This window comes from Sinocyclocheilus anshuiensis, unplaced genomic scaffold (genome assembly GCF_001515605.1).
Source record: "Sinocyclocheilus anshuiensis isolate Anshui unplaced genomic scaffold, SAMN03320099.WGS_v1.1 scaffold1316, whole genome shotgun sequence".
NCBI classification, from domain to species: Eukaryota; Metazoa; Chordata; class Actinopteri; order Cypriniformes; family Cyprinidae; genus Sinocyclocheilus; species Sinocyclocheilus anshuiensis.
Window position 1 is genome coordinate 1,160,828 of NW_015542553.1, and position 11,800 is coordinate 1,172,627.

Below are 11,800 nucleotides of genomic sequence, written 5' to 3' on the forward strand. Positions count from 1 at the left end.
ATCGCGCTGCGTAAACATAAAACCATGTCTGCATTTGTGATCGGAGAAATGACAAACAACAAGCCTACTCTACAGTGCTCAAAACTCGCGTTTGAATCATCAGTGGCAAATTATTTAAATATAAAAAACCTAGCTACTTGTGTACAGTATGTTACTAGAAAAGCTTCAGTATTTTGACAAGTGCTAAACTACTGTCACAATAGTTACTTCCCAACACTGATTCTGGCTGTAGAAACACAAAATGAAATGTTAGCAATGCTCTGTTTTAGTGTTCCGTGTTTGTTATAACCAAAATCCTGCTTAATGCCCTTCAGAGACAGAGAGCACTGCACTGTTTGTGAACATCTGCACTGGTCATTAGAACAAGAGATGGCCTCAATCTTGGCGTTTTAGGACCAGTCTTAACTTTTATAAAGAATATCTCTTTGGGTTTGAGACTTTAGTCTTTGCAACCTTTGCAACTTTATCTATTCACTAACAGCTTGTAACACTCCAAAGAGAAAGGAAAACTTGAAATGCATCATATGACCCCTTTAATCCATTGTCCAGCAACATCTTGCGCTGTTTTTGACCATCCAGACACGAGTACTGTGTTAAGGAAGGTGTATCAAGTTAAACCTAGTCTTTGCTATGAAAGCGCACTCTAAGAAATGTGTCTGATCAGGGTCAGGTGAACCTGAAACCAGCCTACATTAATTACACACAACTCTCTTACGATTCATTAGTCATTCAGGCAACACATCAATAGTCCATAAAAATATGCAGTTTTGCACAGTCCTAACGTGTGAATGTTCAATATGAGGAATTGACCAGTTTTCTGTACTTTGTGTAATATAAAACAACAGCTAAAATAGTTTTCCTTTAACTGTTTTAATTTCAGAAAGCTTGTTTATATTTATATTTATTTATTTCACTTTAAAGAAGCATGCTCAGTGGCTATAAGTTTTGCTGAGGTATCAAAATAGTATCAAGAATCATGAAGTTTCACTCTTCATTGATATTTGTCAGTGTTATTTTAGTATCACTGAGATACTTATGGTTTTTATTAATATTTTGAATTGAATATTTTGTATTTTTATATTTACTGTTTTCGTTTTAAGTATAGTTAATGTTTTAGTAATTTTGTTTTATGTTTTATTATTTTGTGTATTTGGTGTAATGCAATGTGTTTATGCGGTTTAAGGTTCAAAAAACACATTATTTTCCATATAATGTACATTATTGTTTCTCCTCTATGCCCCGCCTTTCTGAAACGCATCGATTTTTACAAAGCTCATCATTCTAAAAAAGCGAGGTGTGCTCTGATTGGCCAGCTATCCCAGTGCGTTGTGATTGGCCGAATGCCTCAAGCGTGGGACGGAAATGTTACGCCCCTTACCATACTGTGATGCCGTGTCCCAGCAGGACGAGACAAAACCAATAAAACCCATTACAAATGAGGCATTTGTTGCATCCAGTGGGGACATAATTACTGATTATAATGACTTATACTGTCTTTTTACGTGTTGCGTTACGTATCGCGCTGCGTAAACATAAAACCTTGTCTGCATTTGTGATCGGAAAAACAACAAGCCTACTCTACAGTGCTCAAAACTCGCGTTTGAATCATCAGTGGCAAATTATTTAAATATAAAAAACCTAGCTACTTGTGTACAGTATGTTACTAGAAAAGCTTCAGTATTTTGACAAGTGCTAAACTACTGTCACAATAGTTACTTCCCAACACTGATTCTGGCTGTAGAAACACAAAATGAAATGTTAGCAATGCTCTGTTTTAGTGTTCCGTGTTTGTTATAACCAAAATCCTGCTTAATGCCCTTCAGAGACAGAGAGCACTGCACTGTTTGTGAACATCTGCACTGGTCATTAGAACAAGAGATGGCCTCAATCTTTCAGCTAGCTTCAAAACGACTGAGGAAAACACAAGACAAACTACACTGGGCTGCACTGCGCTAGTCCCGCCGGAGAGACCAGCCTAACCTTTAACAGACAACACAGCAGCAACTTTGTTACTTTAGTGTCACATCAGCTTACAATAAATGCGTTTTTATTCAAGAATTATTGCTCTTATCGGTTGAGGGCGTAAACTAGAGCACTGAAGAACTAGAAAACTTCTGAACTAAGAAGTTATGCATTTCTGACCTTTTCAGGAGAGTAGAGTGTTAGCTTAGGTTAGGTGAGGGAAAAAATGAGCATTGCACACCTGAATCGCACCCAAAACATAGATTAAACTAAAATAGCTGATTGGACACAGTTTGTGTTGAATGATTGGACACAGTTTGTGTTGAAGTCCACATACTGCGACTTATTTTTATTTTTTTGCAATAATTTGTCTCCGTCTCTTTAGTTGGTGACTCTTTGGACTTCTATATGGCACAGACCCAAGTATGAAGCTTCTCATGTTTTCAAGGGTGATAGTAGCCAAACTTCACTTTGCATGGCGGTGAAGAGCAGCGATTGTATCCGAGGTATACTATTTTTTCTTTTATAAATTGTGTAAGCCACCTGCAGTTTTTAATACAACTACTTTATCTTAATACATCCTTTCGTTCAAAATGTACATCCTGAAATCATCATTTCATCAAGCAACTAGGTAATTATAACTTTATCTGTAAGTGTGCAACCGAAATGAATCACAAAACCAATTCCGTTGAGCTCAATTTGTCAAAGTTCCTGACTTCAAAGATTACTCACATTTTGTTGACCTACAGATAAACATATGGCACATCCATAAATGCATACAATCTACGGTGTGACTCCAGATGCAAATACTCTATGAAAAAGTGAGAGATACATTTTTATGGTTCATTTCCAAAAGTTTACACAGCACAAGGTAGATGGGGACCACAAAGTGGTTCCTGAATGAGGGGCAAAAGGGGAAAAAAATACAAGTTATTACAACCAAACCATGCTTTACATGTTGGTTATCTTTCACAGATAGCCAGCTTTCCATAACGGTAATAAATCCAGTCATGTTGACTGCTCTGTGAGTTTGCTTGCATTTACAATCTTAGTAAAACCACTGTAGAGGAAAATTGAAGTTGGATTAAAAAAAAATGAATGAATAGATAGATAAATAAATAAGTGGTCACCCTGTGCTGTCTTTAAAATGGATGCCTGAAATTTACAGTTTTCCATTAACTGATGCCTAACAGCTTCCCTCTCCCTGCTTGCATCCTGGGCTTTCTTGTCTGTAACTACTTTCTGATAACTGACGCCTAACAGCTTCCCTCTCCCTGCTTGCATCCTGGGCTTTCTTGTCTGTAACTACTTTCTGACAGGGTTCATTTTTGCCCGTTTTTCAACTTAAATGTGTCTGTCGCTTTTTTGTCTACTCCTTTTAACTTTATCGCACCCCGGTATGAAATGTAACCGCATCGGCATAAACATTGGCATACCGGTTATAACCTTTATCATCAATAGAGGTGCCTGCATGGTATCAAAAGAATCATTTGTTGATATGACAGGCCAATACCATTTACCCATATTTTGAGTGCAATATGAGCATTCAGCCGGGCCCGATAATGCTTTCCATCAATAATTGCCTTCTCGATGCTTTGAATATGAATCGATATTCATGAATGATATTCCTTCCCCACACCAAAATGATTTCTGCCTCTCCCTTCGACTACAAAAAAACCCCACATCATATTTGATAATACGTACTAAGGGAGACAGATCCAGGAAGGCATAAATCTTTTTTTTTCCTTATTTAATTTGTTTTTGTGTGTGTTGCGATAGGGATTATTATTTCTCAGCTGGTTGGATCACATCGCTCATGGTTGTAGACCCCTGAAGAATTCTATTAACCCTGGTTATGTCAGCCTTAATAACATGCCACACTGCTAAACAGGACTGGATTGATTTTGTGCGGACGTGGGGGTGGGGAATCTTGTATAATAAATCCAAGCATAATTTACTCCGAATAAGAAGGGGCGAAATAGAACACAGAACAAAGAGGAAGGGATTAAGTCTATCTCTTATCTCGCCAGCACTAACTTAAGAAAATAAATAAGGAAACGATCCAATCGAGGGGAGTGCGTTGGAGCGCTCTGTAGGACTGGCGATTGATTGGCTTATCAATGGAGGCTGCTTTTCTTTTGTTGTGTTGCAGATGTGATTTGAGGAACTGGGACCGTGCCATACTCGCCCCTAATTTGCTGCTGGCGAGGAGACGTCGAGCTGGAGGCACGGGAAGACCGCTCATATGATGGCTAGAATCGAATCAATTCAGTCACCTTGAACTTTGAAGATGAAAGAATCACATGGGCGCAGTTGGCCTCTCTCTTCCCTCGCTAGTGGTGTTGTAGAATTATTAAAAGAGATATTACAGAACATACACATGCACAAGAACCTTATCAGTCGCATCTGGTACAAACTGTCGCTGTACCATGAAGACGGATCTCCACATCTCCTAATGACATCTATCTCGTTGCCGCTGTTGTTTGAGGCACAAACTTGTGAGTGTCGTCGTGAATGAAGATGCAGTTTAGCAGGGCACAGTCAATGAGGCTTACTGTGAGATGGTAATCTCAGTCTGCCTCTGGCCCTCTGGCGATGCTTTACAGTCGCGTTTCCCCAAAGCCTGCATGTGTACCGCGCCTAATGGAGACTCTCTCATCGCCCATGCCAAAATTAAATGAACTGTGCCATTTCAAAGCACCTCCTGCCTACTGTAGCTTCTAGCACGCTCAAAAAGCTGTGACTCCCTGGAGCGTCCCGTTAAGCATTTATATAATTTTATACACATACGTAGCACACGTGTGTACATGGGTTTAATAACACGAGCATGTTTAACTACTAGGTAGAGACACTAAAAGGGAACAAAATGCTGTATTATAGAACTAGATAAAAAGTTGCATGATATATTTTATGATATCAAATTTTGAAAATATCATAACGCTAATTAATTTTAATGCATTAATCTTTATGCTAGTCATGTGATTGTCTTATGTTAAATCTGTATGCTAGTGATGTCATGTGTCAAGCAGGAGTAATGCCAATGTAAGACGAAAAAACATATATGACTTTTTTAAATTATATATTAAGAATTATTAGTTTTTTTTATATTTCATGTTATATGTTAATATTTATTTATTAATATTTAATTATATATTAAAATGACAATAATTTTTTATATATATATATAGCCAATCAAATACCATAAACCTCTTCAGGCAGTCCATGAAAAACGAGCTGTAAGGTTTTTAGAATTCAATTTGATAGTCATTCATTCTTTTTGCAGAATATCATCATTTGCTGGTAACTTTGAGAAGTTTGAGTGATGCTTTCTTTACCCAGGTAGAACCGAATATATGCATATAATATGTGTCATCATTTTCTGGCTTTAAATCTACTTTAAACAACTAAAATTGATTTGATTGCATCAAAAGTTGATTGCATATGTTTTTCTCCATATCATGCAATCCTACAAGAAAGTACCTTATGCACTCTTTCCTTTTTACTCATTAAGAGAAAACAAAAAGTTGTTGAACGAAGGGGGTTGAGGAATATTTTTAGGGGTGAACAGATGACCGATACTGGAGTCTATATTTGTCTGTATGCCAAAAATCCATACTTGCAGACTTGTTGCTTTAAAACTGATGCATGCTGGGCGCACACATAGAAAAGCAAGAAATTGAGAGGTTGGGTTTCTAAGGAAACCCTTCCATCTGTGGACAAAGGTAAGCTGATTGAACAAGAACCAGGGTGGTCTCTTGCTAAACAATGCCCCTCTATCAAGCCTCAGTGTGTTGATTGGATACAACAAGTGAATCCATTGAAAACTCACAGAAATGGCAGCAGTTTATAGGCTCATAAAGATCCCCTTTGAGCTCCTTTTCTATTATGAAGAGCAAAGGATATCTAACAGCATGGGAGAACTCTGGGCATTAAGGGCAGCTATTAAAGCCAGTGTTAGCAGCAATATGGCTTTTGTGGCACTTACTTTGTTTGGGATTTGACGCAAGGCCCTTAGAGAGTTCTCTTTTGAATGTGGTACAGATTCAGCTGTTTTCAGTGACATCTTGTAACTTACAATCTGTAGTGTCTAGGGTGTGTGTTATGACACAAATAGCAAGTTTTTCTCTTACCGTAGGTAGTCCCTCCGACAGAGGATGAGGTTGGCTTTGGTGTACAGCGTGGAGCCTACTTCGCCGAGTCGGCAGTCGCAGCAGGCACACTTCAGGCAGTCTTCGTGCCAGTACTTGTCCAGGGCCTTCAGCAGGTAGCGGTCCTTGATTTTCCGGTTGCAGCCAGCACAGCCCTTTGGCTTGGTGTCCGGCTGGACGGAGAGCATTTGTATACCTACAAAGATAGGCGACAAGGGGCGACAAGAAGGTGAGAACATGGTTCCTGGTGACTTTTGACAGTCAATCATGTGCTGTGTATTTCAGTCAAGAGATCAACAAACACTTTTTGGTCAACAATAACAAGAAGCCAATGTAGCTAACATCCTCCTCTTCCCCCCTCTTTAAGGGAGGGGCCAAAGCTTGCCCCCAGAGCAGGCATTGTGTAGCCCTTTACAGGGCGTGAAAGGGCTTTGTTGGGTAGAGAGGGAACAATGTGGTCTCATGCTGAAGGCCTGTAATTAGTATTCTCCTTTCATACAGAGGAGAGTAAGCTGTACCCCGCTCCCCCCTATGCCACCGCTCCGGCCCCTCTTTTTTTTGTCCCGGCCCAAAAAGGTTTTGTCCTACATTTTTACAAGCACGTCTGATTCTGCCCAGTTGTCCTTCCACTGAGACAGTCCCCATTTCTCACCTTGTGCAGGAGAAGCTGTCAGAGCCATAGATTCCACCTAATGTATATGCTGCTCTTGTAGGGGGGTGAGAGCGCAAGCAGTGAGAAATTGCAAACTTTGAGTGAGAGGGTCACCGAGAGATTTCTCAGCTGTGGTAAATTGAGTGTCTCTGTCTGAATTGAGGACCTCCCTTGGGATAGTTATAATGCACTCGTCGCCGTGATGCGTTGTCCAGGCAATCTCGCTGAAATACATTCATAGAGGAATATGAGATTAAAAAGCCTTGTTTGGGCTGTGTGAATCTGTCTTGACAAGGAAAGTTTGTGAAACATTTGGTGTAACATTTAGGAAATTTGTGGTAGATTATCCCAAAATGAAAATTCTGACATCATTACTCACCCTCATGTCATTAGAAACTTGTTTCATTGTATGGATATAATGCAATGAAAATGAATTGACACTTTCATTCCCTTTTGCATTCTACTGAAGAAAGAAAGTCATACATATATTGGAACGACATAAAGGTGAGTAAATGATGTTGGAATTTATTTTTGAGTGCACTATCCCTTTAAATAGTCGTGCATGTCAACACATTTGGAGACCATTAAGACTGTGCCCTACCTAACAGAGAGAGAGTTTGCCGCTTTCTTTTTTTTAAACATGTGGCCTTGACGATAATTACTTTCAAAAATGATTTGCCAAAAGCGTGGCAGTTGGCCCTCACAGAAAATAAACAAGACAGTGCACCAATTAGTAAGACTGAGGACAGGTGTGAAATTGTTTCAATTCAACTGAGCATTACAATGCAGGGAAAGGAACAGCAGGTAGCCGATCCCTCTAGGGTCATAATTATAGCCTAGAGCAAATATCTGATGCAGTACCATAGTCTTAGACTGTGAATAACTTCTTTCTGCTGTAGGACCATGCTTGTTAAGATGTAGGAACATTCAATGAAAACGAGGCAAGGGATAATGATAATTCCTTCGACCTCGCTGGCGTTTTTATGATGCTTTATTTTGAGTTTATTCAAAGGAGAGAGCTTGATGAGGGGAAAACAGCAAGGAAGCACAGCAGACAGGTAGCACCGCCGCACTGTTTGTCCTATTGTGTTTAAAATATTGAGCTTTTAATTGGCTGGATTGGTTTGTAAGAGTAGCACACGGCTGATTTCCTCTGCTATGTGTCCTTGTTCTGTCCCACTCATCCGCACCGTCCCAGCTCGCCTGGTTAACACAACAAAGTCACCGCCTCTCATTACCAAGCCAAAGAGTTTCAACTCCCCTCAGTCCGCAATCACGTTTAGTCCTAAATGAATTGATTGTGGCACAAACGAACTAGCCATTCTATTCACAGGCTTGGATCCCCAATTCTTTTTTTATTTTTTTCTAATGGGAGTGTGGGATGTTCATGGCCTCATTGATTTTTCTATTTCAAATAGTGAACAAAAGATTAATCTAACAGGCTGGAATTGGGCCTGGGTAGCCATTTTAAAATATACAGAAACTAAGTGATTTTCGTAACGATTTTCTACTGATGCAGAACACTGTATTGAACAAGTCTGATAGTGTTTTCTGCACTGCTGTTCTTTGAATCTACAGCACGACCGCTTTAGTCCGATTCCTGAACGCATTCCTGACTCTTAACCGGTTCTTTATAGTCATTCAGAATCATACAGCAAGACCAGTGTGGTTCGATTGTATAAAGAATGACTCTTATGAGCCGGTTCTTTTTAGTGAATCAAAAACATACAGATATAGCCCGAATACCGAACGAATGACTCGTATGAGTCGGTTCTTTTTAGTGAATCAAATTCACGTAGACTGAACAATGTAATCCGAGCCTGAACTAATGACTCTTATGAAACGGTTCTTTTAGCGATTCAAATATACTTTTGTACCAGTCGGAGCTGTTACTGAACTAAGCTGACACTTGACTGAACCGCAAAAATGACTTTTGTCATATTCGAGTCGAAATGAACCAAGAACTGTTCCTGTGTTATGTTGTACTTAAGGCTCGTGAGACTTAAACTGACTGAATGCCATGAGATGAGCACTTTAAGGGGCACATTATAAGTCAGTAGGCCTATTTTATGAAAATAAATGAATGCTTAATGAAATGGGTCACCACATTTCTGTTTAACACTTTCACTTATATAAATAGGACCAATTATTAGACTGCATTTAAGCCGCCTCTCAAAAGTCTACAAGTCGTCAAGTCAATCTAAACACATCTTTTGGAAGAATTTTGAATTCAATTTATTTCTTAGGCTATTTGTAATATCGGTGCTGATGAAATCTGTAATTATCTCATGATTTGCCAATAGATTGTTGAGGGCAGTAAATGCAACGCGAATCGCAGTTTCTCCCGAAATATTTCTTCCTCAAGAGTACTAAAAGAATAATTAATGGAACCGTTACGGAACCGAACCCATTACGCGCAATCGAATTCGCAACCAAAATCGTTAAATTCTCCTTCCTACAGGCCTGGGACAATGGTATCTTTTTTGTCTTTGCTCGCTCACTCAGATCTTTCATTATGTCCCGTTCGCATAGTGATACGATGCTCTTTGTGCGCCTCACCGTTCGCAGATACTGATGGGGAAATTTCAGGCGAGACTTGGCAAACACCGGGCGCCGCAAAGTACCAATTTGATTTCACATCACATCTGCGCGAGCCGGAGATGCTGGCATTTCACCCTCTTAACAGTTTAATTACTGTTGCCATGGCAGCGTAGTGCACGGAAAAGGCCAATAAGATTTGCAGCTTGCAAAACGGCAAAATTAAACCGTTAACGTGTTAGAAACGGTGATACGCGACTGCACATCATATTAAACGTTATTCACAAATGTCTAAGCAAACCACGACAATTCACACGGGGCAAATGAGGAAAACGCGTCGCTTCGGTAAAATGAGGCTGTATGAGGTTCGACACAACTGCTGCTATACGCATAGAAACATCCCAACTACTCAGCCACACATTTAAACACATCACACTCGCGTTGATTGGATGCAAAACGCAGCTCTTACCGAAACTTTTCTCCCTTTTCTGCATTGGTTGACCCGCGTCGGCTCCCAGAAACACCATGCAACAAGACGAGGCGCGAGCCAAAGATGCGCGTGAAGTGAGCAGCTGTACGCGCGCGAGGGTGCTTCGCTTTTGTTACAAGTAACAATCCGCCAGAAAAGAGTGAACACGACGAAAACACCAATCAACAAAACACGGGAGGGAGAAAGAAGGAAAGAGCGAGCCGCTATCGCTCAGCGCCACACGCTGTTACCGGAGTAACGGAGCGTGCTATGCTCTGTACTACACGTTTACACTCGCTCTCTCTCTCTTTGTTTTAGCAACTAGGCAACAACTTCGTGATGATACATAGTGTTTTATAGCAGAACCGGTCTGATTCATAAAACACATACATTTATTTATGCATACATATGTCTGTCATTTTAAGAACAGGTGTTTGTGCACGTGCATCTGTTTGAATCGTAATTATATTAGTACTTCTGAATGCAGGCAAATACACTCTGAAAGATACAGATTCCAATTAGAACAATCCTGGTGCCTTATATAAGAACCTTAAGTTTCACAAATAACGTTTTATCTTGTTTATTTATTAAGCTATCTAATGATGCTTTAAAAGAGCCAGAAGCCAGTATGCTGATATGAAGAAATTTAATATAAATAACTTTTTAATCTCCCCAAAAAAAAGCATATAAATGACTCAAGAATCCTATATAACAAAAATGACAAAAAAGGCTCTTTGCTGATCATAAGGTGCTGCAATAAACCACTAAGGAACATTTCATTTTAAGAGTGTAAGAAAACGCAGACTACATTACAGTATATGATTAAGTAGCTACAGCACCTGTGAGCACATCAGGTGCACATCAGTTTTTAAATCGAGGAATATTTTGTTCTCATATTAAATCAACACCTAATTAATTCAGTATTTAAGTGATTCATTTAGTGATGCTTCATAGACTATGTTGGTTCAGACCAAATTACTCAGAGCAGCCTTAGCTGACTTAAAAATCATTGATATAATCTAAAACAGTGTTTCCTATGAATTTGGCTCAATCAGCAAACCATAAATGTGTTTCTTTTGAACTCATATTACACTGGATATCATTTAGCATTAACTGTATTGTTAGTCACTTAAAAACAATAATGTTGGTGTAAGATAATCTCACCAAGTGTACTTTATGCACACATTACATACTATTTTGTTTTATACCTAAATCTTTCCAGGTAATCCCTGAAACCTTTTTAAGTGGCTCTGGTGTCAGTGCACCTCTAGTAGGGAATCACTGATCTAAGTTACTTAAGAGGCTAATTATTTTAGGCTTCAACATGCTGATCATTCACAGAAAGTGAAAACATAATAAAGAGAAGAGCTGTAAAAAGCATGTCTCGCCGACTGTGTCATCTGTAATCACACATTTAAAAATACCCCTTTTAAGTAAAAAACAAAAAAATGATGACTTTTGCATAAACCTACAGTAGCACTTTGTGTGTGATCTCGTGTCTGAAAGCATTATAGTTATTGGTTCATTGTCAGACGTTTAGGACTAAATCAAGATGTATTACCTCAGGCCACACAATGATCATTTTCCATTATTGATCATAAACTTTCATGCTTTATGTATGTGATCACTGAGCACCTGCAAAATCAAAGTCCATGAACATCCAGACAAAAACTGTAACTGCATATGTGTGTGTGTGTGTGTGAGAGAGAGAGAGAGAGAGAGAGAGAGTAATAAATGTAACTGTTTTCACAGTTTTTTTTTTCAGTCTGTGTTTCTAAACGCTGTAACCGCTTCTTCTTTCTCTATCCTCCCGCCACCACTTCATCTGGCGCATTATCACGCCAATTATTCACCGAAGATATCTGAATTATTGGGGGTGATGAGCTAGAGAGTGCCATCATCAGACTGTGCTGCGCTTGGTGAACTCAGCCGCCCGTCACGTTGCGTGACGCTCGCGCGAATCAGTCCAGCATGCAGCCCGCGTGGCGGGAAGCGCGCGCAGTCTTGGCGAACGGACGTCGTTAAAATGAG

At 39.6% G+C, this 11,800-nt stretch overlaps 1 protein-coding gene across 2 annotated transcripts in view; it reads right to left on the reverse strand.

Annotated features, from left to right (window-relative positions):
* The window catches only part of lmo3 (LIM domain only 3), a 44,243-nt gene extending 34,236 nt beyond the window's left edge, over positions 1-10,007 (reverse strand). The window contains exons 1-2 of one of the 2 annotated variants that reach the window (XM_016493941.1): positions 9,770-10,007; positions 6,093-6,306 (exon numbers count right to left, since the gene is read on the reverse strand). In XM_016493941.1, coding sequence (XP_016349427.1) covers positions 6,093-6,306; positions 9,770-9,827 — 272 coding nt within the window. In that variant the 5' untranslated portion in view covers positions 9,828-10,007. Of the gene's footprint in view, positions 1-6,092; positions 6,307-6,762; positions 6,974-9,769 lie in introns of those variants that run through there. The other variant, XM_016493942.1, reaches the window with a different exon arrangement.
* Positions 10,008-11,800: the final 1,793 nt, after the last annotated feature.